Source organism: Somniosus microcephalus, chromosome 3 (assembly GCF_052327205.1).
Source record: "Somniosus microcephalus isolate GS21.2 chromosome 3, FLI_Smic_1.0, whole genome shotgun sequence".
Classification (NCBI taxonomy): domain Eukaryota; kingdom Metazoa; phylum Chordata; class Chondrichthyes; order Squaliformes; family Somniosidae; genus Somniosus; species Somniosus microcephalus.
Genome location: NC_140989.1, coordinates 183614835 through 183637810, shown reverse-complemented (window position 1 = coordinate 183637810; position 22976 = coordinate 183614835). Strand labels below are relative to the sequence as shown.

The following is a 22976-nucleotide window of genomic DNA, read 5'->3' as shown; positions in this document are numbered from 1 at the left end:
AAAACTGCTCTGCAGCCATCCAGCACTTGGAAGTGACACTTTAGACTGGGAAATTGCAAATCCAGCCTGCAATGTGGTTTCACAAGGTCAGGCAGCTGTAGAGCAACTCGTTAGTTGCTTTGGAGTTCCATGCTGGTGCGAACTTGACATTCCAAAAATATTTCACTCCGACTTATTTCTTCTACAAAATGGGCGAGTACTCTAAATGGGAAGGCAACTATATGGAGCACTTGTCCAAAATTACTGTTTCCTTAATCCATACAATCAATAGATTTGCGAAATAACTCGAGTTTATGCCCTGTCCACAAGCTGCATTACCAACACAACTTCCGATTTCAATTCTCGAAAAATTATTTGAATCTTCCCCAAATCAACCTCAGCAGTTCCCCACCCCCCCCTTCCATTTTCTTTCTTCAAAAAACTAGTTCTAGAGTACAGCATAGTAGCACTAATTTATGTTGTGTCAAATGAATTCTACACAATAAACATCCACTGTACCTAGTTTACAATGAATTTAATACTGTATAACATTTATCACAGTCTGTCTGATTAAGCAGCCACACGGTTGTGGTAAACCACTGTTATACCTGCCTGTGAGGGTGTTTGTATTCCACTGTGTACATGTCTGTACATGCCTCGGCTGACTCCTCCCACGAGTCCAGGTATAAAGGTGACTGCTCCACAGTCCCTCTGTATTCTGGACTGGTCGACCACTCGAGGCACACCTTCATTCTCTTGTTAATAAAAGCCTGTTAGTTACTCGCTTAACCTCAGTCTTTTGAGTAATTGATAGCGCATCAATTTTATTAACAAGATTTTTTTTATAATGGAGAAGATCCTCACACCAGCATGCCTGGACTTAGACCATCGGGAGGCGGACGCATCCACCAAGTTTGCTCACTGGCTTAGGTGCTTTGAAAGATTCCTGATCGCCTCCGCTGCAACGGTCAAATCGGATGAGGACAAACTGGATGTCCTGACCTCCAAAGTGAACCACCGAGTGTACTCGGTCATCCAGGACGCGACCTCGTACACGGCTGCTCTCAAGCTCCTCAAGGACCAGTACACGCGCCCAGCGAACGAGGTGTACGCCAGGCACCTCCTGGGGAGTCGTAAACAACAACCTGGGGAATCGACCGAGGAATACCTTCAGGCACTGTCTGTGCTTGGCCGGGCCTGTGGTTGTAAGGATGTAAAGGCCGCCATGTACAGAGGAACTTATCCGGGACGCTTTTGTAGCGGGCCACAGGTCCAATTACACCCGACAGCGACTGTTGGAGCAGAGTGACCTCGACCTCAAGGCCTCTGAACTCGCACTATCATTGGACGCAGCCTACCGGGGCATGGATGCCTACTCCTCTGCACCATGGACGCCGCGGGGAACGACAGCCTGGGACACGGTAGGACCGTCTCATAGCGCCGTGCCACCCCAGCCACGGCCCAACTACCGCAGCAGTGTCCCAAGGCCAGAAATGCTACTTCTGTGGCCAGGCCAAACACCCCAGAGCGCGCTGCCCGGCGAAAAATACGATCTGCTCGGGCTGTGGGAAGAAGGGACACTACGCCAGCGTCTGCAGGGCCAAAGCCACCCCGAACCCCAGCAGCGCCGCGTGTGGGCCGCCATCTTGGGCCTCCCCAGCCATGTGCGAACCACCGGAACAGCAGCCATTTTGGACGCCTCCAGCCACATGGGGACCATGGACGCCGCCATCTTGGACGCCAGCCAGGACGCAGCAGGCCCCCAACACCGCCTCATCTGATACCCGCAGCGACACACCGACCCCTACGCTGGCCTCCGTTACGCTGGACCAAGCGAGACCGCACCAACTGGCCCGGTCCACAATGGACATTAAGGTAAATGGTCACGAAACAACCTGCCTTTTTGACTCTGGGAGCACGGAGAGCTTCATCCACCCCGACACGGTGCGGCGTTGCTCTCTCCCAGTCCTGCCTGCGCACCAGCGGATTTCTATGGCCTCCGAGTCCCAGTCGGCGGACATTGGCGGCTACTGCATGGTGACACTCTTAGTAGACGGGACTGTGTACGATAATTTTAAACTTCTGGTCCTGCCCCACCTCTGCGCTGCAGTTCTACTGGGGTTAGATTTTCAGTGCCACCTTAAAAGTGTTACGATGGCGTGCGGTGGACCCCTCCCCCCACTCACAGTCCGCAGCCAGCAGCTTCCAAATTGCCCGCCGCGCACCAGGTGCAACCTCTCCACACTCAGTCACCCCCACTGTTTGCTAACCTCACCCCCGACTGTAAGCCCATCGCCACAAAGAGCAGGCGATACAGTGCCGGGGACAGGGTTTTCATTAAAACCGAAGTGGAGCGGCTCCTGAAGGAGGGGATTATTGAGGGCAGCACCAGCCTCTGGCGAGCCCAGGTTGTGGTCGTTAAGACCGGCGAGAAGCCGCGCCTGGTCATCGACTACAGCCAGACAATAAAATCGCTACACCCTGCTGGACGCTTACCCACTCCCCCACATAGCTGATATGGTCAACCAGATCGCGCAGTACCGCGTCTTCTCGACCATGGACCTGAAATCAGCGTACCACCAGCTCCCTATCCGCCCTGGGGACCGCTAGTATACTGCCTTTGAGGCAAACGGCCGCCTCTATCACTTCCTTAGGGTTCCCTTTGGCGTCACCAACGGGGTCTCCGTCTTCCAAAGGGAGATCGACCGGATGGTCGATCAAAATGCGTTGCAGGCCACTTTCCCATATCTGGACAATGTGACCATCTGCGGCCATGACTTGCAGGACCATGATGCAAACCTCGAAAAATTCCTCTGCACCGCCCAACTCCTGAACCTGACGTATAACAAGGAGAAGTGCATATTCCGCACAACCCGCCTCGCCATCCTTGGCTGTGTTGTGGAACACGGAGTCATCGGTCCCGACCCCGACCGGATGCGTCCCCTTATGGAACTCCCACTGCCTCAAGGCCCTGAAGAGGTGCCTAGGGTTTTTCTCCTATTACGCCCAGTGGGTGCCCTACTATGCGGACAAGGCCCGTCCGCTGATCAAGTCCACCTCTTTTCCCTTGACGGCAGAGGCCCGCTTAGCCTTCCACCGTATCAAGGAAGACATTGCCAAAGCCACCATGCACGCAGTGGACGAATCTATCCCCTTCCAGGTGGAAAGCGACACGTCCGACTTTGCCCTGGCCGCTACCCTTAATCAGGCGGGGAGACCCGTGGCCTTCTTTGCACGAACCCTCCAGGGCCCGGAGACCAGACACTCCGCTGTTGAGAAGGAGGCCCAGGCTATTGTGGAGGCTGTGCGTCATTGGAGGCACTACCTGGCCGGAAAACGATTTACCCTGCTCACTGACCAGCGTTCAGTTGCTTTTATGTTTAACAACAAGCAGAGGGGCAAAATCAAAAACGACAAGATCTTGAGGTGGAGAATCGAACTTTCCACCTACAATTACGAGATCTTGTACCGGCCCGGGAAGCTCAAATGAACCCCCGGATGCTCTATTGCGTGGCACCTGCGCCAGCGCGCAGATCGATAGACTGCGGGCCCTCCACAATGGCCTCTGCCACCCGGGGGTCACCAGGTTCTTCCACTTCATCAAGGCCCGCAACCTGCCTTACTCCATTGAGGTCAGGACCATGACCAGGAACTGCCAAGTCTGCGCTGAGTGCAAACCACACTTTTATAGACCAGACAGGGCTCACCTGATAAAAGCCACTCGCCCCTTCGAGCGCCTGAGCGTTGATTTTAAAGGGCCTCGCCCCTCCTCCGACCGCAATGTGTACTTCCTCAACATTATTGATGAGTACTCCCGTTTCCCATCCCCTGCCCGGACATGACCAGTGCCATGGTCATTAAATGTCTGAACGACCTCTTCACCCTGTTCGGTTTCCCCAGCTATATCCATAGCGACCGGGGCTCATCGTTTATGAGCGACAAACTCCGCCAGTGCCTGCTCGCTAGGGGTATTGCCACAAGCAGGACCACCAGTTACAACCCCCGGGGGAACGGACAGGTGGAAAGAGAGAATGCGACAGTTTGGAAGGCCGCCCTGCTAGCCTTAAAGTCGAGGGGCCTTCCGACCTCCCGCTGGCAGGATGTGCTCCCCGATGCGCTCCACTCTATTCGGTCACTGCTCTGCACTGCCACCAACGCCACCCCTCATGAGAAAATGTTTGTCTTCCCAAGGAAGTCCACATCGGGGACATCGCTACCGCCATGGCTGACGTCCCCAGGGCCGGTCCTACTGAGAAGACACGTGAGGACCCATAAAACGGACCCCCTGGTCGAGAGGGTCGACCTCCTCCACGTCAACCCCCAGTATGCTTACATTGTGTACCCGGACGGGTGGGAGGACACAGTCTCCATACGAGACCTCGCACCCTCGGGGGCCCCAGTAACCCACTACCACCCCCCCCCCCACGATCCAATATCCAACCCCAGCAGACGGCACGCCTGGGCCCCGCGACCCGCTCGACACCCACGAGGACTACACACCAGTGCCCCAGCCTACGCGGGACTCGACGCCGGAAGCTTCACTACCCCTGCCGTCGCCACGTCGATCACAGCGGCAGACAACACCTCCGGAGAGACTCCAATACACAAACTTTTAATACACTTCACCCCGCCGGACTCATTTTTAAACAAGGGGTGAATGTGGTAAACCACTGTTATACCTGCCTGTGAGGGTGTTTGTATTCCACTGTGTACATGTCTGTACATGCCTCGGCTGACTCCTCCCACAAGTCCAGGTATAAAGGTGACTGCTCCACAGTCCCTCTGTATTCTGGACTGGTCGACCACTCGAGGCACACCTTCATTCTCTTGTTAATAAAAGCCTGTTAGTTACTCGCTTAACCTCAGTCTTTTGAGTAATTGATAGCGCATCAACGGTGAACTATTTGGACTCATGATCTGACAATAAATGACTGAAGTAAGTAGAAAATCTACCATGCCTTGACTGCATATGACACACGATCGCAAAATTAGCAGCAAACAGGGCTCTGGTTGAAATACAATGCACCCTACATGTTGCCTAGAATTTACTCAAGCACATCCACTTCTCTACACCCATAAACTCCGTCTGTTACGGTTCATGGGAAGGAGGTAAGAGAAAAACCTGCAAAGACCAACATTCAACTTCTGTGCTAACATCCAAACCGCATCTGGAGTACTGCATTCAGTTCTGGGCATCGCACCGTAGGAAGGATATAGTGGCAATGAAGGGGGTGCAGTGCAAATTCACCAGAATATCAGGGTTAAAAACTTTCCCTTTCCTCTCCAAAGTCATTGAACGTATTGTTGCCTCCCAAATCCGTGCCCATCTTTCCCGCAATTCCATGTTTGAATCCCTCCAATCAGCTTTCCGCCCTTGCCACAGTACCAAAACGGCTGTCAAAGTCACAAATGACATCCTTTGTGACTGTGACAAAGGTAAACAAACTCCCTCCTCGTCACACAAACATAGAAGATAGGAGCAGGAGTAGGCCATTCGGCCCCTCGAGCCTGCTCCGCCATTCAATGAGATCATGGCTGATCATCCAAATTCAGTACCCTGTCCCTGCCTTCTCCCCATATCCCTTGATCCCTTTAGCCTTAAGAAACATATCCAACTCTTTCTTGAATATACTTAATGAACTGGCCTCCACCGCCCTCTGTGGCAGAGAATTCCACAGGTTCACCACTCTCTGGGTGAAGAAATTCCTCCTCATTTCAGTCCTAAATGGCTTACCCCTTATCCTTAGACTATGACCCCTGGTTCTGAACTCCCCGGCCATCAGAAACATCCTTCCGGCATCTAGTCTGTCCAGGCCCGACAGAATTTTATAGGTTTCGATGAGATCCCCTCTCAATCTTCTAAACTCCAGTGAGTATAAGCCCAATCGACACAATCTCTCCTCATACGTCATTCCTGCCATCCCAGGTATCAGCCTGGTGAATCTTCGCTGCACTCCTTCCATGGCAAGAACGCCCTTCCTCAGGTAAGGCGATCAAAACTGCACACAATACTCAAGGTGCGGTCTCACCAAGGCCCTGTACAACTGCAGCAAGACATCCTTGTTCTTGTACTCGAACCCTCTTGCTACGAAGGCCAACATACCATTTGCCTTCTTAACCGCCTGCTGCACCTGCATGCTTACCTTCAGCAACTGGTGCATACCACCACCCAGGTCTCTTTGCACATCCCCTTCTCCCAATCTATTGCCATTAAAAAAATAATCTGCCTTCCTGTTTTTGCCACCAAAGTGGATAACCTCACATTTATCCACATTATAGTGCATTTGCCATGTTTCTGCCCAATCACCCAACCTGTCCAAATCGTACTGGAGTTTCACGACATCCTCCTCACAGCATACCCTCCCACCCAGCTTTGTGTCGTCTGCAAATTTGGAGATATTACATCCAATTCCCTCGTCGAGATGATTACTATATATTGTGAACAGCTGGGGTCCTAGGACCGATACTTGCGGTACCCCACTAGTCACTGCCTGCCACTCGGAAAACGACCCATTTATTCCAACTCTTTGCTTTCTGTCTGCCAACCAGTTCTCTATCCAAGTCAATACCTTGCCCCCAATCCCATGTGCCTTAATTTTGCACGCTAATCTCTTATGTGGGACCTTATCGAAAGCCTTCTGAAAGTCCAAATACACCACATCCACTGGTTCTCCCTTATCTATTTTACCAGTTACATCCTCAAAAAATTCCAGTAGATTAGTCAAGCATGATTTACCTTTTGTAAAACCAGTGACTTTGTCCGATCCAGTCACTGCTTTCCAAGTGCTCTGCTATTACATCTTTTATAATGGACTCTAGCATTTTCGCCACTACCGATGTCAGGCTTACCGGTCTATAATTCCCTGCCTTTTCTCTACCACCTTTTTTGAATAGTGGGGTAATATTAGCTACCCGCCAATCCATGGGTACCGTTCCAGAGTCTATCGAGTTCTGGAAGATGACCAGCAATGCATCTACTATTTCTAGGGCCACTTCCTTAAGTACCCTAGGATGTAGATTATCAGGCCCTGGGGATTTATCGGCCTTCAGTCCCATCAATTTTCCAAACACCATTTCCCTACAAATACCGATTTCTTTCAGTTCCACCCTTTCATCAGATCCTATGTTCCCCGGCATCTCTGGGAGGTGATTTGTGTCCTCCTCTGTGAAGACAGAACCAAAATATGTATTTAGTTGGTCTGCCATTTCTTTGTTCCCCATTATAAATTCCCCTGATTCTGACTGCAAGGGACCTACGCTTGACTTCACCAATCTTTTTCTCTTCACATATCCATAAAAGCTTTGAGTCAGTTTTTATGTTCCCTGCAAGCTTACTCTCATATTCTATTTTCCCTTTCTTAATTAATCCCTTTGTCCTCCTTTGTTGAATCCTAAACTGCTCCCAATCCTCAGGATTATCGCTTTTTCTGGCCAATTTATATGCCCTCTCCTTGGACCTTATGCTATCCCTAATTTCCCTCGTTAGCCACTGTTGGGTCACCTTTTTTGTTTTATTTTTATGCCAAACTGGGATGAACAAATTCTGTAGTTTATCCATTCGGTCTTTGAATGTTTGCCATTGCCTATCCACCGTCAACCCTTTGAGTGCCATTCCCCAATCAATCCTACCCAACTCGCGCCTCAGACCATCGTAGTTTCCTTTATTTAAATTGAGGGCCCTAGTCTCCGAGTCAACTACTTCATTCTCCATCTTAATGAAGAATTCGATCATATTATGATCGCTCCGACCCAAGGGGCCTTGTACAACAAGATTGCTAATTAATCCTCTCTCGTTACATAATACCCAGTCTAAGATGGTGTGGAGATGCCGGAGTTGGACTGGGGTGGACAAATCTAAGAAGTCACACAACACCAGGTTATAGTCCAACAGCTTTATTTGAAATCACAAGCTTTCGGGGCGCTGCTCCTTCTTCAGGTGAAGTGGAGAAATGCATAAAGACACAGCTTATATAGTCAGAGAATCAGGTCAGATGTTTACAGGTAACCTTTCCAACTGCCATTTGTCACACCTCGGCAGAGAGATAATCACAGCAGTCAAAGGTGTGAATGGTGTCCAAACAGGTCAGTCAGGGAAACATTACATCAAAGAACAATGAGGTGGGGTCACAAGGGGTCAAATATTGCAGATGCTGGGGTCTGTATGAAAAACAAAAAAGGACAAAAAACATTTTTTTTTTTGGGCTGGAAATCACAGGTCCGGCCGCACCTGTGTAGAGAGAACAAGCCAATGTCGATTCGAGTCTGGATGACCCTGCGTCAGGTGGGGTTACATGTAGCGTGACATGAACCCAAGATCTCGGTTGAGGCCGTCCTCATGGGTGCGGAACTTGGCTATCAGTTTCTGCTCGAAGATTTTGCGTTGTCGTGTGTCTCGAAGGCCGCCTTGGAGAATGCTTACCCGAAGATCGGAGGCTGAATGTCCTTGACTGCTGAAGTGTTCCCCGACTGGGAGGGAACACTCCTGCCTGGTGATTGTTGCGCGGTGTCCGTTCATCCGTTGTCGCAGTGTCTGCATGGTCTCGCCGATGTACCATGCTCCGGGGCATCCTTTCCTGCAACGTATGAGGTAGATAACGTTGGCCGAGTCACATGAGTATGTACCATGTACCTGGTGGGTGGTGTCCTCACGTGTGATGATGGTATCTGTGTTGATGATCTGGCATGTCTTGCAGAGGTTGCTGTGGCAGGGTTGTGTGGTGTCGTGGTCGCTGTTCTCCTGGAAGCTGGGTAATTTGCTGCGAACGATGGTCTGTTTGAGGTTAGGCGGCTGTTTGAAAGCGAGTAGTGGAGGCGTGGGGATGGCCTTAGCGAGGTGTTCGTCGTCATCGATGACATGTTGAAGGCTGCGAAGAACATGGCGTAGTTTCTCCGCTCCGGGGAAGTACTGGACGACGAAGGGTACTCTGTTGGTTGTGTCCCGTGTTTGTCTTCTGAGGAGGTCTATGCGATTTTTCGCTGTGGCCCGTCAGAACTGTCGATCGACGAGTCGAGCGTCATATTGTTCTCTCTACACAGGTGCGGCCGGACCTGTGATTTCCAGCCCAAAAAAAAAAATGTTTTTTGTCCTTTTTTGTTTTTCATACAGACCCCAGCATCTGCAATATTTGACCTTGTGACCCCACCTCATTGTTCTTTGATGTAATGTTTCCCTGACTGACCTGTTTGGACACCATTCACACCTTTGACTGCTGTGATTATCTCTCTGCCGAGGTGTGATAAATGGCAGTTGGAAAGGTTACCTGTAAACATCTGACATGATTCTCTGACTATATTAAGTTGTGTCTTTATGCATTTCTCCACTTCACCTGAAGAAGGAGCAGCGCTCCAAAAGCTTGTGATTTCAAATAAAGCTGCCAGTCTAAGATGGCCTGATCTCTGGTTGGTTCCTCGACATATTGGTCCAGGAAACCATCCCATAAACACTCCAGGAATTCCTCCTCCACAGTATTGTTACTAATTTGGTTGGCCCAATCTATATGTAGGTTAAAGTCACCCATGATGACTGCTGTGCCCTTATTGCACGCTTCTTTAATTTCCCTTTTAATGCCATCCCCAACCTCCACCTTACTGTTTGGAGGTCTATAAACCACTCCCACTAACGTTTTTTTCCCCTTAGTATTTCTCAATTCTACCCATACAGATTCCACCTCATCAGAGCTAATATCCTTCATTACAATTGTGTTAATCACTTCTTTAACCAGTAATGCTACCCCATCTCCTTTTTGCCTATCTTTCCTGAATATCGAATACCCCTGGATGTTGAGTTCCCAGTCCTGGCCTTCCTTGAGCCACGTTTCCGTAATCCCAACCAAATCATATTTGTTTACTTCTATTTGCGCAGCCAATTCATCCACCTTATTACAAATGCTCCTCGCATTAAGACACAAAGCCTTCAGGCTTGTTTTTTTAACGCTCTCAGACCTATTAGAATTATAATTTACTGTGGCCATGTTTGATTTAAACCATTGATTTCTCTGACTGCCACTTTTGTTTTTCTCCTTCCTACCTTTTGCTTTTATCCTCGTTTCCCTTTCCTCTGTCTCCCTGCTCAGGTTCCCAACCCCCTGCCATTTTAGTTTAAACCCTCCCCCACAGCACTAGCAAACACTCCCCCTAGGACATCGGTTCCAGCCCTGCCCAGGAGCAGACCATCCGGTTTTAACTGGTCCAACCTCCCCCAGAACCGGTTCCAATGTCCCAGGAACTTGAATCCCTCCCCCCGGCACCATTCCTCTAGCCACATATTCATCTGAAGTATCCTTCTATTTCTACTCTGACTAGCATGTGGCACTGGTAGCAATCCTGAGATTACTACCTTCGAGGTCCTGTTTTTTAATTTATCTCCTAACTCCCTATATTCCGCTTTTAGGACCTCATCCCGCTTTTTACCTATATCGTTGGTGCCTATATGCACCACGACAACTGGCTGTTCACCCTCCCCTTCCAAGATGTTCTGCAGCCGCTCGGAGACATCCTTGACCCTTGCACCAGGGAGGCAACACACCATCCTGGAGTCTCGTTTGCGGCCACAGAAACGCCTATCTATTCCCCTTACAATTGAATCCCCTATTACTATAGCTCTACCCCTCTTTTTCCTCACATTCTGTGCAGCAGAGCCACCCCTGGTGCCAGTAAGTTGGCTGCTGCTGCCTTCCTCTGATAAGCCATCCCCCCCCCCCCCCCCAACAGTACTCAAAGTGGTGGATCTGTTGGAGAGGGGGATGGCCACAGGGGACCCCTGCACTACCTGCCTGCGCCTGGTACTCTGCCTGTTGGTCACCCGTTCCCTTTCTTCCTGTCCAACCTCTACCTGTGGTGTGTCCAACTCCGTAAATGTGCTATTCACGATGTCCTGAGCATCGTGAACGCTCCAGTATGTATCCAATCGCAGCTCCAGCGCCGCAATGCAGTCTGTCAGTAGCTGCAGCTGGATGCACTTCCTGCACATGTAGTTGTCAGGGACACAGGAAGTGTCCCTGAGTTCCCACATATCGCAGGAGGAGATCACGGGGCCCGGCTGTCCTGCCATGACTTACCCTTTAATTAATTGAATTTAAATTAAAATCAATCAATCCCATTAATTACACTACAGTTAACTGGTTTACCAACAGTCCCTGCTACACTAGAGAGACCTTAGAAACTATAAACCAGAGTTAAAGTTTTAAAAAAGAGAAATACTCACCAACCAATCACTTACCTGCTGCCTGGTGACGTCACACTTTGATTACTTTTTACACCTCTCCCCTGCTGTTGAATTAGTATGCTGCTCCTGACTCACTGCCACCGATTTCAAACTGCCGCTGATGCTCAGTGTTCCCACGCAGATCCGCTCTGGTCGGGCTGCTCCTGACTCACTGCCGCCGATTTCTTGACTTGACTGCAGGCTTTGACACGCCTCCCCACCGTTGTCCAGCTGGGTAGGACTGCACTCGCTTGATTCCATTCTTATTTATCTAATCGTAACAAGAGAATCATCTGCAACGACTTCTCTTCCCGCTCCTGCATCGTTACCTCTGGTGTCCCCCCAAGGATCTATCCTCATGTTGCCCCTTGGCGACATCCAAAAACTGTCAGTTTCCACATGTACGCTTACGACATCCAGCTCGACCTCACTACTTCTTCTCTCGGCCCCTTTACGGTGTCTAAATTGTCAGACTGCCTGTCCGACATCCAGTTCTGGATGAGCAAAAATTTTCTCCAATTAAATATTGGGAAGACCGAAGCCATTGTTTTCGGTCCCCGCCACAAACTTTGTTCTCCAGCCACTGACTGCATCCCTCTCCCCAACATCTGTCTGAGGCTGAACCAGTGTTCGCAAACTTGGTGTCATATTTGACCTTGAAATGAACTTCCGACCACATATCCGCAGCATAACAAAGACCGCCTACTTCCACCTCCATAACATCGCCCGTCTCCGCCTCTGCTCATCCGCTGCTGAAACCCTCAGCCATGTCTTCGTTACCTCTAGACTTGACTATTCCAACGCACTCCTGGCTGGCCTCCCACATTCCACCCTACGTAAACTTGAGCTCATCCAAAACTCGGCTGCCCGTCTCCTAACTTGCACCAAGACCCAGTCACCCGTGCTCGCTGACCTACATTGGCACCCGGTTAATCATCACCTGGATTTCAAAATTCTCATCCTTGTTTTCAAATCACTCCATGGCCTCGCCCCTTTATATCTCTGTAATCTCCTTTACCCCCTTGGATGACGAGGGAGAGAGATGATGAAATAAAAAGAGGGTGTATGATGCATGTCAGGTGGATTCTTCAAGGGAGAACCAGACCAAAACAATAAGTTGAGAGGGGAAGTGAAGATGAAAATAAGATTGGCAAAGCGAGAATGAGAGTAAAATGGCAGTTAACATAAAAGGGAACCCAAAAATCTTCTACCGGCATGTAAACAGTAAGCGGGTAGTTAAGCGGGTAGTAAGAGGCAGGGTGGGGCCTATTCGAGACAAAGGAGGTGATATCTGCTTAGAGGTGCAGGGCAAGGTTAGAACACTCAATGAGTACTTTGCATCAGTGTTTACTAAGGTGGTGGATGCTGACAAAATATCAATAGAAGTAGAAAAGGTAGAAGAAATGGAAAGGGTGAAAATTGATAGACAGGATGTACTAGAAAGGTTGGGCATGCTTACGAGTGGACAAGTCACCTGGTCCAGATGGCTTGCATCCCAGGTTGCAAAGGGAATTGGGGGAGGAGATAGCAGAAGGGCTTGTCATAATTTTCCAATCTTCCCTAGATGCAGGGGAGGTGCCTGAGGATTGGAAAGTTGCAAATGTTCAAGAAAGGGTGCAAGGACAATCCTAGTAACTACAGGCATCTGAGATCCCCTGGCATGCTCTCCTCCTTCCAGATAAGAGAAATGAGTTCATGAATTCGCGCCAGTAGTGCTTCTCTGCTATGCTTTCGTGCCTCGGCAGGGATTCCATCTGCTTCTGAGGCCTTGTTGTTCTTCAGTTGTGGGATGGCCTTTTCAACCTCATGCCGGGCTGGGGTCGTGCTGAGATGGTGGCGGGTAGCATACTGCGGGATGGAGTCCGCATGCCCGATACGAGACTCCCAAAACAAGCGCTCTGCTCGGAGCTCCGACACGGCAAGAGAGCCCCAGGTGGGCAGAGGAAACGCTTCAATGACACCCTCAAAGCCTCCTTGAAAAAGTGCAACATCCCCGCTGACACCTGGGAATCCCTGGCCCAAGACCACACAAAGTGGAGGAGAAGCATCCGGGAAGGTGCCGAACACCTCGAGTCTCTTCACCAGGAGCAAGCGGAAGCCAAGCACAAGCAGCACACATCAACCCAAGCACCCCACCCACCTGCCCCTTTAACCACCATCTGCCCCACATGTGACAGAGACTGTAGGTCCCACAAGTCACCCGAGAACTCATTTTTAATGTGGAAGCAAGTCATCCTCGGTTCCGAGGGACAGCCAAAGAGAAGAGTAACTACAAGCCGGTCAGTCTAACATCAGCGGTGGGTAAAGTTTTAGGAACTATAATCAAGGAAAAAATTAACAGGCACTTGGAGAGGTTTAAGCTAATTAAGGAGAGCAAACATGGATTTGTAAAAGGCAGATCATGTTTGACTAATCGAATTGAATTTTGAGACGAAGTAGCAGAGAGGATTGATGAGGGGAATGCAATGGATGTTGTCTACATGGATTTTCAGAAGGCGTTTGACAAAGTTACACATAGAAGGCTGGTTAACAAAATTGAGGCTCATGGAATAGGTGGGTCAGTGGCAGCCTGGATAAGGAATTGGCTTAAAGATAGAAAACAGCAAGTTGTGGTAAATGGCTGTTTTTCAGACTGGAGGATGGCAGACAGTGGTGTTCCCCAAGGGTCAGTGCTGGGGCCACTGCTTTTTTGATATAATGACCTGGATATTGGAATACAGAGCAGAATTTCAAAATTTGCCGATAACACCAAACTTGGGGGTGCGGCAAACAGTGAGGAGAATACCAATCAACTGCAACAGGACATAGAAAGGCTAGCAGAATGTGAAGACAAGTGGCCGATGGAATTTAATACAGAGAAGTGTGAGGTAATGGATTTTGGCGGAAGGAACGGGGAGAGGCAATATACACTTAATGGCACAGTTTTAAAGAGTGTGCAGGGACAGAGGGACCTGGGAGTTAATGTGCATAGGTTCCTGAAGGTGGCAGGACATATTGAGAGAGTGGTTAACAAAGCATATGGGATCTTGGGCTTCATAAATAGAGGTATTGAGTATAAAAGTAGAGAAGTTATGCTGAACCTTTATAAAGCGCTGGTTAGGCCACAACTGGATTGCGTCCAGTTCTGGTCACCACACTTTAGGAAGGATGTGAAGGCCCTCGCGAGGGTGCAGAGGAGATTTACCAGAATGGTTCCGGGGATGGGGGATCTTAGCTACAAGGACAGGTTGGAGAAGCTGGATTTGTTTTCATTAGAGCAAAGGGGGTTGAGAGGTGATTTGATATAGAGGTGTACAAGATTATGACAGGTTTGGTTAGGCTAGACAGGGAAAGGCTGTTCCCACCAGTTGATGGTACAAGGACTAGGGGACACAGATTTAAGGTTTAGGGCAAGAGATACAGGGGTGATGAGAATAAACATTTTTACGCAGCGAGTGGTGATGACCTGGAATTCGCTGCCGACAGAAGTGGTGGAAGCAGACACAATGAGCCAGTAATTCCGGTCCCAACGCGTGAGTACGGACGGGGTACTCACGCGTGGGCCCGTTGGAAGTGCCGGATTTCAGCATGCGCGGGAAACCGGCATTGCCTGTCCTCTGAACCAAGGGGTGCAGGAATCTGCGCGTGCGCGCTGAAATTCCTTTTTCCCCCCCACAGGTTTGCACGTGTGTAAGGGCCTCCTTTTTACGAATGTAAAAAGGAGACGCAAGGACTTCATTCTTTAAGGTAAGTGGTCTATTACTTAAAATTATAACATTTTTCCCACAGCTTTATTGTTTTTAAGGACTTTACAGTAAGGTAAGTGTAGTTTTAGACTAGATTTTTTCAAAAATTTGATTAATTGTTTAAAATAGTTTTTTTAAAGTTATTTATAGTTTATTTAATTATTGGGATGTTTTTTAAAATTTTATTTAAAGTTAAACTAGTCTTTTGGGCGCCCGTACTTTTCATGAGTTTGACAGTTCTTACTATCAAACTCATGAATGAAGTTTCCCCTCCCCTGATTGGCTGCACAGTGCTCACCTGATCCCAGCCGGCACATCGCACTAACTACGCCGCTGGATCAGGCAAGCACAGCGCGCCGACATCTGAACCGGGCCAGTGCCAGGAATTCCAAGCAGGCCCAGGCTTCAGATGTCGGCGCACCAGGTGAGTGCACATCGGGGGCTTGCACGCGCGGCAAGCCCCCGAACCTAATTTCTGGGCCAATGTTTTCAAGGGGAGACTGAATAGGCACTTGAGGGAAATAAATATGCAGGGCTATGGGGATAGAGCAGGGGAATGGGACTGACTGGATTGCTCTAGAGAGCCGGCACGGACTCGATGGGCCGAATGGCCTTCTGCGCCATTATGACTATGACTCCCGAGATGCACGGAAGCAACAGTGGAAGACATTTCACTACACAGGGAAAGCATTAAAGACGCCCAGTACTATTTAGTAGGGATAGTTACTCCCATCTTGCTATCTATTCCTTCCTTTTGGTTGGTTGGTACCATCCAGCACCAATATGAACTCATCAGTAGAGATCAGCTTGTTAAGATTATCAAACAGATCTCAGTCCACTTTTATCAGCACTGGTTAAGTTCATACTAGTGCCACTGACATCACTGCTGGACAACCTAGCTCTATTTTTCAGGTGCCAGGCAACAACCTGACTGTCAGGTTTGCAACAATGCACAGTGGACTATCTCAATGCATGATCCCTACAGGACTTTAAGGAAAGGCAGTATCAATAGCAGCCAAAACTTGGCCTTCTCTTTTGGCAAAGGCAGTCCTGAATAATAACCTCAACTTTTTATAATCCATGCTGAGCATATTTACAAAAAGGAAATGTCACAGTCATACCCGTTTATTTGCAATTCCCATTTTAACAATCATTTCTAAACTCTTGTTTTTCCTCTGTACATGCAATTGTGAAAAGACCATTTTATTGCAATTTCATCTATTGCATTTCCTGCTTCTATGCAAGTGTGGCATGCAGAAATCCTGCTTTAAAGAGATTTGTCACCTTTGAGCCCAAGGCTTCTACCTCTCAATCTGATTGGGTTTGATGGTCAACATGCCCAAGAGCAGGTCTGACCTGGTTTCCACCCGTTCATTTGTGTTCTGTGGGCGAGGGAGGAATGGAAGATGACTTTCCAGATGTCTCAACAAAAAAAGTGCCATGAACTGTCACTGCGCGAGCAAGTGGTGGTTTTGAACAGAGTGAGTCGTTAAACTAGGGCCCCGTCTGCTCTCAGGTGGTCACAGAAGAATCCATGGTACTATTTCTAAGAAAAGCCCGGTGTTCTGGCAAATATTTATCAGTCAATGTCACTAAAAAGAGATTGTCTGGTCATTATCGCATTGCTGTGCTGCATTTCCGACATTACAACAGTGCCTACACTTCAAAAATTACTTCATTGGCTGTAAAGTGCTTTGGGACGTCCGGTGGTCATGAAAGGTGCTATATAAATGCAAGTCCTTCTTTCTTTCAAGGAACAGGCCCATTTTTTATTGGGAGCTAAATCTGAATGACTCAATTAACTTCCCAGACGTATCACCAGAGTGAGGGTGAAGATGACAGACGCTCATCTGAATGAATATAAAACCGACAGCTCATATCAAACAGCAGCATGACCTAGTCACCTCGAAATAGCATGGGGCCAAGCACCCAATGCATTAACAGACATAAAGCTGTTCAGTTATGAACTCAGCATTGATTTTAATATATGAACTGAGATGAGCTGCACTATAGGGGGAAAGATATACAATGGCAATACAAGGAATTCATGTAAATGATCCCACAGCACTATTTTGAAGAGGAGCGGGGGTGTTATACACAGTATCTTGGCCAATATTTATCCCTCAATCAACATCACTAAAAAAAATTATCCAGTCATTATCACATTGCTGTTTGTGGGAGCTCGTTGTGAGCAAATTGGCTGCCGCATTTCTGACATTGCAACAGTGATTACGCTTCAAAAGTGCTTCATTGGCTGTAAAGCACTTTGGGACGTCCGGAGGTTGCGAAAAGAGCTATATAAAATGCACGTCTTTCTTTGAAGTACTTGTAGATTCAAAAGCTAGTCACATAGAAGCATGGCCTTTCTGAATCTCATGTTTTGAGAATTCTGAAAAGAAATGAGATCCGGATATGAAAGTAAGATGGTCGATGTTGATGAAGCACTGCTTAGGTGGTTTAATCACAAAAGGTCTCAGAAAATCTCACTTGATGGCTGCCTGTTGAAAGCCACAGCTAATAAGCTTGCCAAAGAACTCAGTCAAACAATGACTGATGCAGAAATCGATTTGTCTGTAAAAGGCAGGAGGAGGAGGAGAGAAGGAATTGTTTCCAAACTGTGAAGAAACCAGTTACAATAAAACAAATGGCAAATAAGTCTTTTTGCACCATCCTCTAAACACAATGGCATAATACAGAATGATGTCCAACAATGCTCTGGACTGGTTCTCAACATGGAATGAGCTTGTCCTCTTGCCATTACTTCCAGAAGCCTATTAAACTGCTACAAAAAAGATTACTTGTCTTGTAGGACCACCTTCATTCTTTCAGGGGATAACCTGCACTCACTGAAGTTATCCCAATGGGTAGAGGTCGAGAATCTTAAGCAAATGGAGACTGACTACCCAAGACACCCAATTACGTTCATCCACCACCAAGACGTCCCCGGGGATCTCATTTCTTTCCCAATCCTTCAAGTCCTCCTTGTTGCAGTGTTTAAAGCCCTGGGCTGCACTTGAGAACATATGATGCTTGATGAAAAGCAGGACTTGCACTGGTTGAGGGGTGTCTAGGTGCCAATTGCAGCAGGGAATCCGACAACTAGAACACTATTCAAGAAAATTCAGTAACTACTGCACATGAATCTTACAAGAGTGAAAACCAGAATTATAAGGCATCACACTGGCATCTATTGGGCATATTTTACTCAAAGCATAGTATTAAGACCAATAGGCTCTGCCTATCTCAGGAAACATTTGAAAAATAAATTTCTTAATCAAGAAACTCACCACCACTAACGTGCACTTCATAAAGTGAGTATCTAGGGGAGGACAGCATACGCATGTCTGGTCGGAACTTCTCTGCAAGAGTCTCGATGACATCTTGTGTTGTAGCAGTGCTGGACACTCTGATGCATTTTGTTGCAAAATTCCCTGCTACTTTGTCTTGAAAATAAAACCTCATCACACCATGGAACTCCAGATCCTAGGACATTAAAAAAACAAGTTATAAAAATAGTAAAATACAAGTTGCTACACACAAAAGTGCAAAACCAACAACTAATTTCTAAGTAAACAGATTCTCTCGATAAGAAATATCCATTTTGAAGAGGAAAGGAACGCGGTTTTCCTTCCTCCCAATCTTCAGGCTGAGCAAGAACTGGTTTCCTGGAACTGTATTTTCACAAGTGTCAGTTGGCAGTATACTCACCTCTGTCAGAAGCTTTGGATTGAAGCCCTTTAACTTAGGCTGACATTCTTGCGTAGTGTTAGTGGACTACTGCATTGTCAGAGGTATTATACTTCAGAGTAGATGTCAAGCTATGTTCCCATTTGCTTATTCTAGTGGTTCAGCAAGAGTTTAAAATGCCACGGCATTATGTAGAGCAAAGAGTTGTGTTACCTAACTAACAGCCCTCCTGCAATCAATATTACCAAAAAAGGTTAACTGGTCCCTCATCTGTTAGTTGCTTGAGGAAGATTACTGCTGCAGAATGGCTGCCATCTTTTTCTACTCAATTTCAAAAGTAATGAGTGAAGCACAAACATTTTGAATGAATGAGAGAGTGCACGTGTGTGGGGGCGGGGAGAAAGAGAAAAAAACCACCTCTGCAGATGTCCTGTGGCATTACTCAGTGCGAGCCAGAGGTACAGTTTTACAACAGGAGTATTACACAATGTAGGCCATAACATCAGGACCACTGATTCAGTGACTAAGTCAAGTTCGATCTTTATTAAATGGTTTAAGATTTTTTTTTAAACCAGTACTTTGGAGATCAAATTCCCCCAACTCCGTTCCTTATTCTGTGAAAACTATAAATGAGTGTCATTTATTGTGTATATATTCCTTTAATTAAGATTGTCCCCTCAATTTTTAAAGCTAACGATACACAAAGATGGTATACACAATTTATTTAGCTCTGAGCAGCTATTTGGTATTTAGCAAAACTGGAGAAGGGTTTGGCAGTTAGGTGCACTGGGAGGCAGTGCTGAGATTTGGTAGCACTGGTGGATGGCCCAAGGGTTTTGCACAATCCTTGAGGGCATGGTTCTGACAGCACTCCAAAGGGGAAGAGCGAGAGTCCCAAGTCTGAGAACTATTCGCCTGGATTTTGTAGTCAGCGCCACTGACCACGAAGAAAGCTGCCCATAAAGATTTAGCAGGCTCTGTGGCGCGATTTCCCCTATTTCCCTATTTTCAATCTGGTGCCATCTATTGGGGGATCTGTGGCGTCCTGGAGCAGTGAAGTCATCAAGCAGACTGATCAGCCAGTCAGATTGAAAAATTCTCAGACAGCAAACCAGGAAGTAAAAAGTGCTGATCATTCACTTTTTAATCATTTTACAAAAGTGAAATAAAGATTGGGACATACACATGGGATTAAAGTAGAAGCTGAAATATCAAACAAACTTTAAAAAAATTAACTTTTATTTTTAAAATCAGTGGAATGACAGGAATGACACGCCACACTGAAAATTCATTTTTCAGGGCTAGAGGTTGTTCAGCAGTAATTATGACTTAGTACGCCATTAAAAACTCAGTCACACCTCATTCAACAAGGCTTAACTTTTTCAATGGTTTTTACAGCGACATTAGTGCATAAATAGTTGAAGTTCATGTCAAATCACCAATTCTATGTTGATCGCATCTGCGAAGACAGCAACAGCGCACCCTGTGGAGGAGCAGGGTATCACTGACAGCAACTTCTGGATTTCCACGTTTAACTGCACCTGTGCAGACACCAGAAGTAGCCGTCAGTTTTACACAGTAATTAATGTGAGCACCGACAGTTTTGGCGTCATTACAACCACAAATTTTGGCCATTAAGTTTCTAAAATATCTGAGCAAACATTAAATTCACCTTTTTGTGGCTAATTCCGGAACTCTCACACAGACACTATTTTCCCCCACCCCTCCTTCTGCCTATGCATGGTAACAAGCTTGTTTTTTGGTTGCCTAAAGCTTTCAAAATGCAATTCCTTTTTTTAATTTTAAGGGTGAGAAAAGGCTCCCGCTCAGCTCACCATGTTTTCTTAAGTAAAAAAACAAATAGCTTTTATTTAAAAGTTCAGTTAAAAAAACTAATTCATTATCCAGCTTCGATTTAAATGTTTTCCAAAAGTGCACAAACTGAATAATATGGGCATTTTATTTATTTTCCTCAGTGAAAAATGTAATTGTGGCTGTCACGTGAAGTGAAAACTTTACAGTATTAAAAATACAAAGAAAAGGAAAATTGTAATCTGATGTGAAATGTGTATTTATGCTTTTTGCTTAAAACCTTAATTCAGACCTCAAATATCAGTTACTGAGAAAAATAGTGGACATTTGCCCCACACCCCCCAAGAGTTTTCGAATGCTAGATTGTTCACTGCCACCATTTTTACTGTCACACTTTGTTGACTGGCTCAAAATGAAATTAGCAAATCAGAACTGAAGAGGTAGACAATGTAGAGTTGAAAGTGAGAAAAGCAGTTGCAAAATTATCAATGTGAAACTAAGGATTTCATGATATTGATGTAAAAATATCAGCATAACTTGGAAGCTGAGTCAGTGATTAACCTCTTGAGTGCACAAGCAAGCTATCTGGCCACCTGTGCCACAAAACACCACTCACACCTGATACAAGTCCTGACTGGTATGAAGCTACATTTTGAAAGGGCCCAGGGAGCTCACTGTACCTTCTGGGGATGAATAAAATAAAGAAAAAAGTTATAAGAAGCAGGTAGTTTCACCTGCTCTCCAACATTAAAAGTTGGCCAGCTGGCCAGCTTCCGATCATGCATTGTTGCTAACCGCAATGTATGATGCAGTCAGCAGTGTAACTCAAATTTTCCAACTGAGCACTGTGCTCTACACACACCAGTTAGAGGCTGACCGCCATAGTACAACTGTACCTTCGAAGATCCAATGACATTGGAATTTCTGGTAGGAACGGCCAGTAAGATTCCTCAGTAACTTAGTTTCATTATTCTGATCTATACTCAAATAAATTACAATGTGCAAATCAGTATTTCAGAACACACACTTCAGCCATTTAACCATCTCCTGCTTTCTACTTCACAGGTCATTATTTCTTTGTGTGCATGCGTGCACGTTCTTCCCTTTCCTCTTCCTTTTTTATAATAATAATTCAACTTTGTCATTGTACAATGCACAAGTACATGAACAACGAAATGTGATCTTGCAAGCTCCCATGAGTCCAGTACAAATAACATTAACATTAAACGTAAATAGCACCGTCCTGGGAGAAGCAAAGCCGCTGCGTCTGTGCGCGCCGCCATTCCATTTCCACCATTCCTCCTGTCCGACAATCTTCAGCCCAACGCCCAGGCCTGCTCACCAGCCGCCCCTCCCGGGGCTCCTTCCGTGACCTTCTCACCAACCGCCCCTCCTCGGGGCTCCTTCCGTGACCTTCTGCACCTGGTCTTCCCTGATGGTCACCCCTCCAGGTACTAACCAGGCCTGGCTCTGCTTAGCTTCCAAGCCTTGCCAGTGACCCTGTCCCTAGTCCCAGGAACAGGGCTGTACATCTGTACTTTATTCCAGTTCAGAGGGTCTAAACCCAAAACATCACTATTTGTTCTCTTCACAGATGCTGAGTTTTTCAGATTTCCAGCATATGCTGTTTTTATGTTTTCAAATGATAAGCACTGCCTTTAAAAAAAATTAGTGCTTACATTTTTGTTCTATTAATCTGGCGAAAGTATTGTCAGTTCATCATTAGATTTTAGTGACTGGCTGAACTCCAAATCTAAAAATAAAAAGTGTATTACTTAGTCAATCAGGATGACCAGTAATAAATATGCAGCCTTTGCAATGCGTTATTGAAGACCACAAACTGTACACTTACAGAACAAAAAATAATGTATTGCAGAATGCAACAAAAACATACTCGTCAATCTCCCATAGCATTGCACCCCACCCAGGGAGTCGAGACCAAATGCAGAATTCAGGTGACGTGGAGGGCAGGGGATAATTGGAGCAAGGCACAAAGACATAATTCAGTCCTCAATTTGAAGTCATACATTCTGCCGTGTCATAGTATTTTAATATTAGTCAAGTAGCAAAATTTACTGTAATTTAGGAAGCAGAGAAGTAGAGTTGGTTGTAGCGTAGCAGTTTCTCTCCAATATATTCCGAGGAAATGGGAGATGCAAAATTAAGGTGTGAGCAGCTTACTTAGGCAGTTTCCTTTGCAAGTATGGCTATAGGAATTTATGATCGAGAAAGTTGAGTGCATGCGGATGCAACATTTTAATATATCATCACTAGTTAATCTCCCTGGTATTACATACAAGGAGTTGAGACAAAATGCAGTCTTCAGGTGAATTGGGGTTAAAAGGTCAGTAGATAACTGGACCATGGCAAGAGGATGTAATTCAGTTCCCATTTTAGTTATGCATTGTCAATTATTTTTATAATACTTTGACAAAAACTTAGTGATTTGGGAAGTCGAGTTTTCTGCAACATCGGAGTTTCCCTGCAGTAAAGAAACTGAGAGGCGCAAAACTGGCTCGTGGCACCACTGACAAGGGAGTGTAATTCCAGCGTGACAAGTTTACATAAGT

General features: G+C 46.7%; 1 protein-coding gene across 9 annotated transcripts in view; it reads right to left on the bottom strand.

Annotated features, from left to right (window-relative positions):
- Nucleotides 1-22976, bottom strand: part of afdna (afadin, adherens junction formation factor a) — a 314437-nt gene that overhangs the window by 230692 nt on the left and 60769 nt on the right. For all 9 annotated transcript variants that reach the window (XM_085982002.1, XM_085982003.1, XM_085982006.1 and 6 more), the window contains exon 2: nucleotides 18195-18390. In XM_085982002.1, coding sequence (XP_085838128.1) covers nucleotides 18195-18390 — 196 coding nt within the window. The remainder of the gene's footprint in view (nucleotides 1-18194; nucleotides 18391-22976) is intronic.